This window comes from Petaurus breviceps, unplaced genomic scaffold, assembly GCF_028583685.1.
Source record: "Petaurus breviceps papuanus isolate PSGF00001 unplaced genomic scaffold, PetGlider_PUasm1.0 400, whole genome shotgun sequence".
In the NCBI taxonomy this organism is placed as follows: Eukaryota; Metazoa; Chordata; class Mammalia; order Diprotodontia; family Petauridae; genus Petaurus; species Petaurus breviceps.
In genome coordinates this window covers 2,091,092-2,105,748 of record NW_027186316.1, presented here as the reverse complement: position 1 = coordinate 2,105,748, position 14,657 = coordinate 2,091,092, and the positions used below count along the sequence as shown (strand labels likewise).

General features: G+C 38.6%; 1 protein-coding gene across 1 annotated transcript; it reads left to right on the top strand.

Annotated features, from left to right (window-relative positions):
* Positions 1 to 7,202: 7,202 nt before the first annotated feature.
* LOC138170962 (zinc finger protein ZFP2-like) lies at positions 7,203 to 8,000 on the top strand. Its single transcript, XM_069100380.1, has 2 exons — positions 7,203 to 7,513; positions 7,607 to 8,000. Exons 1-2 carry the CDS (start codon positions 7,203 to 7,205, stop codon positions 7,998 to 8,000), a joined length of 705 nt encoding a protein of 234 aa, XP_068956481.1.
* The last annotated feature ends 6,657 nt before the right edge of the window (positions 8,001 to 14,657 follow it).

Here is a 14,657-nt window from a genome sequence, read left to right as displayed (position 1 = left end):
AGAAGTTTGTGACTTGTTCATTGGTGCACAGATAGTATTAGAGATAGATTTCAAACACAGGTCTCAACTTTAAGGCTTCCTATGGAAGGTGGGATTTTAGCTGGGACCTAAAGGAAGCTGGGGAGGTCAGTAGTCAGTGGAGGAGCATTTCAGGCATGGGGAATGGCCACAGAGAGTGCACAGAGCTGAGAAATGGAAGGTCTTGTCTGTGGAACAGCCAGGAGGTCAGGGTCACTGGATCCAAGAGTACACATTGAGGAATAAGGTATTATTGTTATTGTTGTTATATCCTGGAGGTAATATGAAGTCAAAGGATTTTATTGAGTAGAGGGGATGCCATGTTCAGACCTGTTTTTAGGATGATCACTTTGGCAGTTAAATGGGGGTTGATTTGGTACAGGGAGAGACTTAAGACAGGAAGAGGAAATAGAAGCCTTTTGCAATAACAGGTGTGAGGTGATGGGGGACTATATATACAAGGGTGGTGGACTGTGCAAACAGAGGGAATAACATGTACATTGTGAAGTTGTTTAGGGAGAAAATGGAAAGATTTGACAACATACTAGATGTGTTGGGTGAGTGATAATGTTGAGTTGACAATGATACATATGTTGCCAGCCTGGGTGTGTGGGAGGAGGCAGTGCCCTTGACTGCTATAGAAATGTTGGGAAAAGACAAGAGTTTGGATGATAGATGATGAGTTCAGTCTCATACATGTTGAGTTTGACATGCCTATAGGATGTTGAGTTTGAGATGTTTAAGAACCAACTTATGATGCAGGATGGGAGCTCAGGAGAGATATTGGAAATAGATATAGAAATGTGGGAATAATCTGCAGAGAAATGATAGCTGAATCCATAGGAGCTATTGAAATCACAAACAGTAGAACACTGAGGGAGAAGAAAAGAGGCCCAGGACAGAGCCTTGTGGAACACTTTCAGTGAGTGGAAATGACCTTGAGGAAGATCTAACCAAGGAGACTGAGGAAGGATTATACAGCAGAAGAAGAAGCAAGAAAAAAAGAAGACGAAGCAAGAGAGAATAAGGTCATGAAAAATTAGAGAGGAGAGTGTGTGGGAGGAGTGACTGACAGTGCACGGAGGCCAGGAAGGATGAAGTCTGAGAAAAGGCAATTGAGATTTGGCCAGGAGAAGATCATTAGTAACATTGGAGAGAGTGGTTTCAATTAAATGATGAGGTCAAAAGCCAGATTGCAGAGTTTAGAACTGAGAAGAGAAGTAGAGACACCAACTAGAAATGACTTCCTAAGAAGCTTACCAAAGAACGGTAGGAGAGATAAAAGGTCAGCTAGGTGGCGCTGCAGTGGTTAGAGTGCTGGGCTTGGAGTCAGGAAGATCCATTTTTGTAAATTCAAATCTGGCCTTAGGCAATTACTAGCTTTGTGACCCTGGACAAGTCACTTAACCCTGTTTGCCTCAGTTTCCTTATCTGTAAAATGAGTAGGAGAGAATGGCAAATCACTCCAGTATTTCTGTTAAGAAAACCCCAAATGGGGTTACAAAGAGTTGGACATGACTGAAAAATGACTGAGAAAAGGAGAAACGTGGCACAAAAGCTAACAGGAATGGTAGGATCAAAAGTGTAAGTTTTTTTAGAGATGGGAGAGACATGGGTATGTTTGTACACATAGCTAGATTTGGAGTCAAAGGTCCTGAGTTCAAAGCCCAGTTCTGTTCTTTGTTATTTGTGACCTTGAAAGGCAGTGTGTGGTGCCCTGGAAATTACATCAGCTCTTGACTAAGAGTCCCTAACTCTGCAACTTACTATCTGTGTGACCTTGAGCAAATCGCTTTCCCTCCCTTTGACTCATTTTCCTTATTTATTAAAATTGGGGGGGAGGGAGTTGGACGGGATGGCTTCTGAGGGCCCTTGGAGTATTAGACTATGATACTACATGAGCCACTGGACAAGTCTCTTCCCTTCCTTGTACTTCAGTTTCTTCTTCTGGAAAATGATGGAGTTAGAAAGTGACCCTCTGAAGTCCCTGCCAGGGTTAAATCAAGGATTCCCATGATACATCTCTGTCATTCTGCCATCAGTCTGATGTAAATACAGGGAGATTTCAAGCAGCTTTTTTTGTTTGGTTGTTTGTTCTTGGTGGCAAAGAATCAGAAATTGAGGGAGTGTCCATCAGTTGGGGAATGCCTGAGCAAGTTTGGTATGTGAATGTTATGGAATATTATTGTGCCACAAGAAAAGATGGGGGAGATGGTTTCAGAAGCAATGGAGAAGACAGTACTAATAACGGATTCAAAGTTAAGTGAACAGAACTAGGACAACAATTTCTACAATATAACAATATTGTAGATAAAAACAAATCTAAAAGACTTTAAAACTCTAAATAATTTAATGATATGATAAAAAGACTTGAGGCCAAGTCAATTCTACCACTTTTAGCTGCGGATTTCCTCTTAGTCTCTCTAAGCCTCAGTTTCCTCATTTGTAAAATGAGCTGGAGAAGGAAATGGCAAGCCTCTCCATTATCTTTGCCTTGAAATGACCTAAGTTCAAATCTGGCCTCAGACATTTACTAGCTTGTAACCCTGGGCAAGTCACTTAACCTTGTTTGCCTCAGTTTCCTCATCTGTAGAAATGAGCAAGAGAAACAAATGGGAAATAACTTTAGTATCTAGGCCAGGAAAACCTCAAATGGGATCATGAAGGGTCTGAAATGATTGAATAACAACTAGCACCTACCAATCTCAGAGAAATCTTGAGAAGAAAGAATTCTACAACTTTCAAGAGATATAGAAATATGCATTTAAAAATCCATTTTATTAAAATATACTTAGAACAATTGACTCAGTGAGGGTAATTGGTCAAGGTCATTGGAATAACTGGTTTTTGAACCTGAAGATGAAAAACCTAGTATAGAGACAACTTTCCTAGTTATGATTTATCAACATCAAGACCAAAGCTACAGTGAATACATATGCCAGCCTGTAGTATAGTCACTCTGATTGCTTTTTTTTCTGTTGTTTATTGTTTTTGACATGACCCAGGACATAGAAGGTGCAACCAGGAACTGTTCAGCTGTGACAGGAGTGTTCACTGCCCATGGGCAGCAGCTAAACATGCCAGATGATAGTAATTATTTTTCTTTTTATAGTTGGCTTCTTTACTTCATGTGAAGGAGCAAACAGAGGACATTGGCACCCTTTGCCAAAACAGCATCAGTCTAGAATAACAGACCCCAGATACTTTCAAATCCTTTACTGAATAACTTAGCTAAGGCTTTGATAGTTCTCATAGTGCTCAGGGACTCCATGGAAAGATTTTCCAGCTGTTCTGTCATTTTCTGCTTGTGTCCCTCCTCCTTTCTCTGGGCAAGGAGTCAGGTTTAGGCAAAATACCCCAGTCATAGAGCAAACAAGTGTTAAGTTCTCCTAACTCCAGGGTTCTTGACATTAACCCTTGAATCATACAATTTATATGTACCTTAGATTGAAAAAGGACTGCCTATCCATTACAATATCTGATCTCTCCCAGATGTAATATTGCATATTCTAAGGCCTCACTCAGACTTGACTTTCTAGGTTTTTTCTAGGTTTTAAGGTGTCGCCCTGCTATGACATTTTATGTTATAGGTTCTAAAGCTCTTCCTAACTCTATCATCCTATGTTCTTTGTTCCAAGGTTCACCCCAGCTATAACTTTCTTTGTCCTAAGGACCCTCCCAACTCTGATATTCTATGTTCTGAAAACTTTCCCAGATCTACCACTCTATGTTTTATATTATAATATTTTTGTCCCAAGTCTAATATTCCATGTTCTGAGGTACCTGACAGCTCTGACATTTTGTTCTCAGGCTCTGGTGGTCTATTATTAAAGGTCCTTTCCCATTCTGAAATCGTTTGTTCTAAGAAATGATCCAGATTTCAAATGTTATGTCCAATAACATTTTAAGGTACCTTCAAGTTCTGAAGCAGCCACTGCCTGGAGTTGGAAGATTTTAGTTCAAATCCTACCTTAAAAACTCACTAGCTGTATGACCCTGAGCAAGTCACTTTACCTCTATTTATCTCCATGTCCTCAATTGTCAAATGGGGGTCATAATAGCACCTACCTACCTTGTTGGGAGGATCAAATCAGACAGAATTTGTAAAGCACTCAGCACAGGCCCTGGCACATAGAAGGTAGTTAATGAATGTTTCCTACTTTAAAATTCTTAGTCTATATAGTCTAAGGCCCCTATGTTCTATGCTTTAGGATTTTCCAGTTCTGAGATTTCTGTGGATGATATTCTAAGTCCCCATCCAGCTCTGACATTCTAGGGTTTCTATTTTAAGGATCCTTCCAGTTTTGAACATTCTAGGTCCTTCCAGTTCTGACATTCTTGGGTCTCTATTTTAAGATTTTTTTTTTCAGTTCTAAATATTCTATGTTCTTTATATTAAGGTTTCTTCCAGTTCTAAACACTCTATGGCCAATAATTTAAGTTTTCTTCCTGATCTGACATTGTGTTCTGAATTTTTAGGTTCGTTCTGGTTCTAAACATTCTATGGCCAACAATCCAAGGGTCCTTCAAGGTCTGGCATTATATGTTCTGTATTTTAAGGTTCCTTCCAGTTCTAAACATTGTAAGTTCTTTATTTTAAGGTTCCTTTCAGTTCTAAACATTGTATGTTCTTTTTTTAAATTTTCTTCTAATTCTACACAGTCTATGGTCAATAGTCTAAGGTTCCATCCAGTTTTGACATTCTATGTTCTCTATTTTAAGATTTCTTCCAGTTCTAAACATTCTATAGTTAATAGTCTGAGTATCCTTCTAGCTGTGACATTCTAGGGTCTTTATTCTTAGGTTCCTTACACTCCTAAGCATTATATGTTCTCTGCTTTAAGGGTCCTTCCAGTTTTCACATTCTATGGTCTACATTTTTAGGTTCCTTACAATTCTTTTTTTTTCTTTTTTTTGAAGGGAGGAAGTCAGGGCAATTGGGGTTGACTTGCCCAAATCACTTAACTAGCCCACGGCTAGTATGTGTTAAGTGTCTGAGGCCAGATTTGGACTCATGTCCTCCTGACTCCAGGGCTGGTGCCCTATTCACTGTGCCATCTAGTCGCCCCTCCTTACAATTCTAAACATTATATTGTCAATAGTCTAAGGGTCCTTGCAACTTTGATATTATATATTCTCTATTTTAAGGTTCCTTCTTGTTCTAAACATTCTATGACCGATAGTCTAAGGGCCCTTCTAGTTCTTACATTCTATGTCCTCTCTTTTAGGGTTCCTTCCAGTTCTAAACATCCCATGGTCAATAGTCTGAGGGACCTTTCAGCTGCAACATTCTATAGTCTGCACTTTAAGATTCTTTTCAATTCTAAATATTCTGTGTTCTCTATTTTAAGTTCCTCCAGTTCTAATCATTATGTAGTCAATAGTCTAAGGGTCCTTCCACCTTATACTTTCTATGTTCTCTATGTTAAGTTTCCTTCCAGCTGTGACATTCTGTATTCTGAATTTTTAGGTTTCTTCCAGTTCTAAACATTCTATGTTCAATAATCTAAGGGTCCCTTTAGCATCGACATTCTATGGTCTCTACTTTAAAAGTCCTTCCTGTCCTAAACATTCTATGACCACTAATCTAAAGGTACTTCAAGTTCTGACATTCTATGTTCTCTGTTTTAAGGTTCTTTCCAGTTCAAAACAATCTATGACCTCAATTTAAAGTTTCCATCTTGTTCTAAATATTCTATGTTCTGTATTTAAGGATCCTTCAGGTAAACTTTCTATGGCCATAAACTTTCTATGGCCAATCGTCTAAAGGTCCTTCCAGCTCTCACATTCTATGTTCTCAATTTATATATTCCTTCCAGTTCTAAACATTCTATCATCAATAATCTAAAGGTCCTTCTAGTGCTTTCTATGGTCTCTATTTTCAAGGTCCTTCCTGTTATAAACATTGTGTGGTTACTAAAGATCCTTCTACTTGTGATGTTCTGTGGTTTTTATTTTTAAGATTCATTTCAATTTTAAGCAGTCTATGTTCTCCATTTTAAGGTTTCTTCCATTTATACATATTCTATGATCAATAGTCTGGGGGTCATTCTAGCTCTTGATGTTCAGTATCGGCCATTTGAAGTTTCCTTCCAGTTCTAAATATTCTGTGTTCAATAATCTAAGGGTCATTATAGTCCTGACATTCTATGGTCTTTATTTTAAAGGTCCTTCCAGATCTATACATTCTATGATTTCTATTCTATGGGTCCCTCCACCACTGGCATTCTATGGTTTTTATTTTAAGTTTGCTTTCAAATCTAATAATCCCATGTTCTTTATTTTAAGGTTCCTTAATTGACATTCTATTGTCAATTGTCTCAGAGTCCTTCAAGTTCTATGTTCTGTATTTAAATGTTCCATCCACTTGTAAACATTCTATGTTCTCTATTTTAAGGTTTCTTCTAGTTTTAAACATTCTATGATCACTCTTCTAAGGGTTCTGCAAGCTGACATTCTGTGGTCTCTATTTTAAGGTTCCTTCCTGTTCTAAACATTCCATGTTCATTGTCATTTCAGTTCAAAACATTCGATGGCCAATATTCTAAGGGTCTTTCAAGATCTAACATTAAATGTTTCCTATTTTAAGGTTCCTTCCAGTTTTATACATGTTATAATCACTACTTTAAGGGTCTTTCCAGTTCTAACATTCTGTGTTCTCTGTATTAAAGTTTCTTCCAATTCTAAATATTCTATGGCTCATAGTATTGAGGTCCTTCCAGCTCCGACATACTATGTTTTCTGTTTTAAATTTGCTTCTAGGCCTTCCTCCAAAGGCCCAGGGGACCAAACCACCACAGGCCTGGCCTGGCCTCCTTCCCCAAGGCCCGGCCCGTGGGGAGTATCTGGGAGGAGCATGGACCATGGAGGAAGGGACCTCCGCCTGCCAGGAACCAGTCACATTCCCAGATGTGGCTGTGGAATTCACTCAGGAGGAGTGGCGAAGCTTAAATCAATCTCAGAGAGAGTTATACAAGGATGTCATGCTGGATAACTATCGAACCGTGATTTACCTGGGATTTGCAGTCTCCAATCCAGATGTGATTGACCAGTTGGAGCGAGGGGAAGTAGCTTGGACGCCAGAGGGAAGCCACCCAAAAAACACCTCTCCACATAGTAAATATGTTGCTCAGCACCAGAAAATTTGTACTTTAGAGAAACGTTATCAATGTAATGACTGAGGGATGACCTTCCTTGAATACAAACAACTTGTCCAGAATCAGAAAATATGTCCTAGAAGAAAACTTTATGAATGTAATGAATGTGGGAAGTCCTTCCTGGAAAACTCCAAATTTATTGTGCCTCAGAGAATTCATACTGGAGAAAAACCTTTTGGATGCCAAAAATGTGGGAAGACCTTCCGCCAGAACTCACAACTTATCCAACATCTGAGGATTCATACTGGAGAGAAACCTTACAAGTGTATTCAATGTGGGAAGGGCTTCCACCAAAGTTCAGACCTCATTCGACATCATAAAATTCATATTGGAGAAAAGTGTTGGAGATAAACCTTTTGAATGCTGTGAATGTGGGAAGGCCTTCCACTTGAGGAAACAGCTTATTCAGCATCACATGATTCACACTGAAGAGAAACCAAATATGAGAAGACCTTTGGCCGTAGTGCACAACTTACTGCGCATCAGAGGATTCACACTGGAGAGAGACCTTATGAATGCAATGAATGTGGGAAGGCCTTCAATGACAGCAAACAGCTTATTGTACATCAGAGAATTCACAGTGGAGAGAAACCTTATGAATGTAACAAATGTGAAAAGACTTTCCGTCTGAAGACACAACTCACTAGACACCAGAGAATTCATACAGGACAAAAACCTTATGAATGTAAAGAATGTGGGAAGACTTTCCTGGAGAGCTCAGCACTCATCCGACATCAGAGAGTTCATTCTGGCGCAAAACCTTATGAATGCAAAAAATGTGGGAAGGCCTTTCTCCAGAGCTCACATCTTACTCAGTATCAATGACCTTGTGAATGTAATGAATGTGGGAAGGCCTTCAGTGTGAAGACACAACATACTCAACATCATAAATGTCAAATTAGAGAGAAATCTTTTAAATGAAATTAATCTAGAAGGTCTTTCCTTAAGTGTTAACAATTTACTCTCAATCAAAAAATTCTTATATACAGAGAAATCATTCATCTGGGAAGACTTCCCATCTGAGGACATCAAAGCTGACCTTTCATTAGGGCACCCATACTGGAGAAAACCCTGGGAAGGTGAGAAGTCCAGCCAAAGCACAACTTTCTGGGGATCCTAAAATTTATAGTGGAAAGAAGCATTATCAGTGTAATAGTTATGCTAAGAACTTCTGAGAAAGTAAAAAATGAAATGAGCAGCAGAGTATTGGATAGAAGATTTATTAGTGTGTTGCATATGGGAAGGCTTTCCAAAAGAATTTTGAAAAACTGAAATTCAGAGAAAAATTTCCTAAATGTACTGAATGTAGAGGTTTTCAACCAGAGTTTAAAATTTAATCCACACCAGGAGATTCACATTGGAAAGAAATATTATGAAGGTAGGAAGGCCTTCCAGGGTCAACTTTCTTAGCTTCAGAAAGGGGAGAGAGATTATCAACATAGTGATTATGAAAGGTCATTTGAGAAAGCAAAAATCTTAATTGAGTATCAGAAAAAATTATGGTAGAGAGGAAACTTGTCATTGTATTGAATGTGGGAAGACCTTCATCAGAGTTCAAAACATATTTATCAGAAAATTCACAGTAGAGAAAAAAATATTCAATCAACTGTGGGAAACTTTCTACCACACCTCTCATCTTGACATCAGGGAATGTTGTGTTCAGATGAGAAACTGAGTATATTGGGAAGACCTTTCCTCAGAAATCACAACTTTTCTTGATCGAAAAACTCATAATGGATACAATGAATGTCTTCATTGGGAAATGCTTTCCACAGAAGCAAAAATCTTAATGTAAGAAATCTAGAAGGACTTTTATAAAATATTATACAGGGGATAAATAAAAACAACTGGGAAAATGACAGCTAGGTGATGCAGTGGCTAGAGCTCAGAGCCCAGAGTCAGGAAGACCTGAGTTCAGATCTGGCCTCAGACACTTCCTAGCTCTGATCAGGGGCAAACTACCTAACCCAGTTTGCCTCAGTTTCTTCAACTGGAAAATGGAGATAATAGTGGGACCAACCTCCCAGGGCTGTTGAGGGGATCCAATGAGATAATGTGTAGACTACTCTATAAACCTTAAAGTGCCGTATAAATGCTAGCTATGAAAAGAATTGCTTCTAGCACAGACACTCTTTGGCGCTTATTTTAAAGATCCTTCTAGTTCTAAATATTCTCTCATCAATAGTCTAACACTCCTTCTCAGATTGACAATCTATGTTCTTCATTTTAAGTTTCCTTCTAGTTTTAAACATCCTATGTTCCCTATTTTAAAGTTCTTTAGAGCTCTGACATTCTATGTTCTCTAATTTTAACGTTCCATCCAATTCTAAACATTCTATGCCAAATAGCGTAAAGATTCTTTTACCTCTGCCCTTCTATGCTCTCCAGTTGAAGGGTCATTCCCATTCTAAACATTCTATGGTCAATAGGTTATTATACTTCAATCTCTGTCATTTTATTTGTTCTGTTTTAAAGGTTCTATCAGTTCTAAACAATCTATTTTTCTACTATACAATTATTTACAGTTCTAAGTAATCTATGTTCTCTATTTTAAGGGTCCTTCCAATTCTAAACATTGTATGATCAATAGTCTAAGTCAAGACTTCCAGATAAAATATTCTGTGTTTGGTGCATTAAGCATACTTAAAGTTCTAAACATCCTATGCTAAAAATAATATGACAGTCCTTCCAGCTGTAACATTCCATGGTCTATGTTTTTTTTTTGATGCTTTATTAACTTCTGATTTACATCATTCGTTTCTGCCAGATTTTGAGTTACAAATTTTCTCCCCGTTTTTCCCCTACCCACTGCCCCAAAATAGCAGTCCCACAGAATATCCCCTCCTCCAATCTGCTCTCTCCCATATTTTCTCCCATACCCCTTTCGACTTTTCCAGTGGATCTCTATGCCTCAGTGCCTGTATATCTTATTTCCCAATTACATGTAAAATGGTATTAATAATAGTATAGATAGATACACACACACACACATATATATATATTTGAATATTTAATTTTAAAACTTTCAATTCCAGATTCATTCCCTTCCTCCCTTTTCACCCACACTTACTGGGAAGATAAACAGTTCAGTATAGGTTGTACCTGTGTGGCTAATGCAAAAACAATAACATAGTAGATATATTGTAAAAGACTGCCTATATTTCCCTCCCTCCTATCTCATCTCCCACTTGTTCTATTCTCTACTTTGATCCCATCCCTTTTCAAAAGTGGGTGCTTCCAACTTCCCTCCCCCCCCAGCCTGCCCTCTCTTCCATAATCTCCTTCCCCCCCTACTCTCCTGGAGGGTGAGATACCCTATTTAGTGTGTATTTCACTCCCTCCTCAAGCCAAATTCAATGGGAATAAGGTTGACCCATTCCCTTTTGCCTTCCTATTCTTCCCCTCCATTGTAACCATTTTCCCTTTCCTCTTCTGTATGAGATAGTTTACCCCAGTCTTTCTCTCCCCAACTCCTCTCATTATATTCCTCTCTCACCTCTTAATTTCACCTTTTAAGTATCATCCCTTCCTGTTAAATTGGTCCTGTGACCTCTATCTATGTATACCTGTAAAGATATATAAACACATTCACATATGTATTCATATGCCATGCCCATATACTCTCATATATAGACATATATTTCTAATCCCTTCAACTACTGAGAAAAGTTTCATAAGTTACAACTATTGTTTTTCCATGTAGGAATGTTAATAGTTCAACTTTGATAAGTTCCTTATGATTTTTTTTCCCGATTTACCTTCTCATGCTTCTCTTGCTTCTTGTATCTTAATGTCAAATTTTCTATTCAACTCTGGTTTTTTCAGCAAGAATGCTAGAAAGTCCTCTATTCCACTGAACGACCATATTTTCCCCTGAGACATGATACTCAGTTTTGCTGGATAGGTGACTCTTGGTTTTAATTCCAGCTCCTTTGACCTCCGGAATATCACATTCCAAGCCCTTCAATCCCTCAGTGTAGAAGCTCCCAGATTCTGGGTTATCCTGATTGTGTTTCCACACTATTCAAATTGTTTCTTCCTGGCTGCTTGTAATATTCTCTCCTTAATCTGGAAATTTTGGAACCTGGCTATAATATTCCTAGGGGTTTTCTTTTGGGGATCTTTTTCAGGAGGTGATTGGTGGATTCTTTCAACCTCTGTTTTGCCCTCTGGTACTAAAACATCAGGGCAGTTTTCTTTGAGAACTTCCTAGAGGATGTTTTCTAGGTTCTTACTTTGGTCATGGCTTTCAGGTAGTCAAATAATTTTTAAATGATCTCTCCTGGATCTATTTTCAGGTCAGTGGTTTTTCCCATGAGATATTTCACATTGCCTTCTATTCTTTCATTTGTTTGGATCTGTTTAACAGCATCTTGATTTCTCATAAAGTCATTAGCTTCCATTTGCTCCCATCTAATTCTGAAGCAATGACTCTCCTCATTGAGCTTTTGAGATTCTTTTTCCATCTCACAAATTTGGCTTTTTAAGGCATTCTTCTCCTCATTGCCTTTTTGAGCCTCCTTTGCCATTTGAGTCAGTCTTTTTTATAAGGTATTATTTTCCTTAGGCTGTTGACTCTCATTTGATAATTTTCTTGCATTGTTCTCATTTCTCTTCCCAATTTTTCCTCCACTTCTCTTACCTCCTTCTTCAGGTCCTCTCTGGCCTGTAACCAGCTTGTATTTTCCTTTGAAGCTTTTGGTGCAGGAGTTCTGACTTCACTGTTTTCCTCCTGTTCCCTACTTTGCTCCTTCTTGTCCCCAAAATAGGAGTGTAATGTTGCAATCTTCTGTCTGCTTTGTTTCCTTTGCCTGCTCATTTTGCCACTCAATTACTTGACTTTTGGGCTTTTTGCTACAGTAGGACTCTGCCACCAGACAGGGGAGCTTTCGTCCCAAACACTGGGGTTTTCTCAGCTGCCGGAGGTATTAGATGGGTGCCCTCTCTGAGGTCTCCGGACACTCTGGCAAGCTGGACACACACCCCAGGACCTCCACCCTAGACTGCAATCCAGATCCAAGAAGGTTAAAGCAAGAGCGATTACCCCTCAGACTGGTGCTTGGTCCCCCTACACTCTGCAGGCCAGGAGCTGAAGGTGCCATGTGGTGCTGGCTGGCTGTTGTCTCAGCAGCTTCTTGCCTCAGGGGTAAAATCCACATACTCCCACTTACTGGGTCCCAAAGTCCAGACTGCACTGACCTCTCACTTTGTCCTTCGCATCTATGTGTTCATAAATCTGGAAACTGCCACAGCTGCTGCTGATCTGGAGTCCCTCTGGCTGGTGGCTGGTCAGGCCCGCCCTGGGGCTAAAGCCTCAGGCATGGGGCTGGGCTCGGCTCCCAGAGCGCTGTGCTGGTGGATTCGTGCCGACCTGCCGGGCTGTCCTCAGCGAGAGGTTAGCTTCTCTGCGTCATTTTGTGGGTTCTGCAGCCCCAAAGTTTGTTTAGAGTCCCCTTTTTATATGGATTGGGGAAGGTGGAACCTGGAGCCGCAGGAAGGTCGTGCTTCTACTCCGCCATCTTGACTCCGCCCCTATGGTCTATGTTTTAAAGGTTACTTCAGTTCTCAAAATTCTTTTTAAATTTATTCTTAGTTTTCAACATTCACTTATTTACATAAGATTTTGAAATTTTATATAGGCTCTACATATACATTCATATTAAGCCTGTTTTCATGTTAGGCATGTTGTAAAAAAGAATTAGAACCAATAGGAGGAGCCATCAGAACGAAGAAACAAGCTAAAGAGAGAGAGAGTAAATAATATGCTTCCATCTGCATTCAGACTCCAAAGTTCTTTTCTGGATGTGGGCAGCATTTTCCATCATGAATCATTTGGAGTTGTTTTAGATCCTTGCATTGCTAAGAAGAGATAGCTCTATTAAATTAGTCATCACATAATGTGGCTGTTACTTTATACAATGTTCTCTTGGTTCTGATCATTTCACTCAGCATAAGTCTTTCCAAGCTTTTCTGAAGTCTGCCTGCTCATCATTTCTTATAGCACAATAGTATTCCATTACAGTCATATACCACAACTTGTTCAGTCATTCCCCAGCTGATGGGCATCCCCTCAATTCCCAGCACTTGGCTACCACAAAAAAGAAGTGCTATAAAAATTTTTGTACATGTGAGTCCTTTTCCCATTTTATGATCTCTTTGGGATACAGACCTAGAAGTGGTATTGATGGGTCAAAGGGTATGCACAGTTTTATAGCCTTTTGGGCATAGTTACAAATTGCTCTCCAGAATGGTTAGATCAGTTCACAACCCCACCAGCAATGCATTAGCATTACGATTTTCCACATCTTCTCCAGCATTTATCATTTTCCTGTTTTGTCATGTTAGCCAATCTGATAGGTGTAATGTGTTACCTCAGAATTGTTTTGACTTGCACTTCTCTAATCAATAGTGATTTAGAGCATTTTTTTTCATATGACTATAGATAGCTTTAATTTCTTCCTCTGAAAACTGCCTGTTCATATATTTGGACTATTTATCAATTGGGGAATGACTTGTATTCTTATAAATTTGACTCAGTTCTCTATATATTTTAAAAATGAGGCCTTTATCAGAGATGTTGGTTGGAAAAATCTTTTCCAATTTTCTGCTTCCCTCCTAACCTTGGTTATATTGGCTATTTTTGTACAAAAATCTTTTCAATTTAATGTAGTCAAAATTATCCGTTTTGCATTTTATAATATTCTCTATCTCTTATTTGGTCATAAATTCTTCTGTTCCATAATTGATTCCTTGCTTTCCCAGTTTGCTTATGGTTTCAGTGTTTATATCTAAATTGTGTATCCATTTTGACTTTATTTTGGTATACAATGTAAGATGTAAGTCTATGCCCAGCTTCTGTCACACTATTTTCCAGTTTTCTCAGCAGTTTTTGTCAAATAGTGAATTCTTATCCCAGAAACTTGGGTCTTTGGGTTTATTAATCAGTAGAGTACTATAGTCATTGACTACTGTGTCTTGTGTACCTAATTTATTCCACTGATCTATCCCTCTATTTCTTAGCCAGTACCAAGTGGTTTTGATGATTAATGCTTTATAATACAATTTAAGATCTGTTACAGCTAGGTAACCTTCCTTTCATTTCTTTTCATTAATTGTGGATTTTTTGTTCTTCCATATGAATAGTTCTAAACATTCTATGGCAAATATTCTAAAGGTTCTTCTAGTTCTGACATTTTATGTTCTCAATTTTAAAGTTCCTTCAATTTCTAGACATTCTATGGCCAATAATCTAACATTCCTTTGATGTATGATATTCTATGTTCTCAAATTTTAAGGTTTCTTCCAGTTCTAAACATTCCTTTCTCAGTCATCTAAATGTCCTTCCAGCCATGACATTCTATGGTCTACATTTAAAGGTTCCTTTCAGTTTTAAACAGTCCATGATCAAAAGTCTAAGGGTTTTACCTCTGACATCCTATGAACTATATTTTCAGGTTGTTTTCAATTCTATTGTTTCTATGT

What these genes read in the sequence shown, in the direction of transcription:
- LOC138170962 (XM_069100380.1), top strand. Translation starts at nt 7,203, where the DNA reads ATGACCTTCCTTGAATACAAACAACTTGTCCAGAATCAGAAAATATGT. An exon ending in AAAATTCATATTGGAGAAAA is followed by an intron (nt 7,514 to 7,606) that starts GTGTTGGAGATA and finishes TTCACACTGAAG; the next exon opens with AGAAACCAAATATGAGAAGA.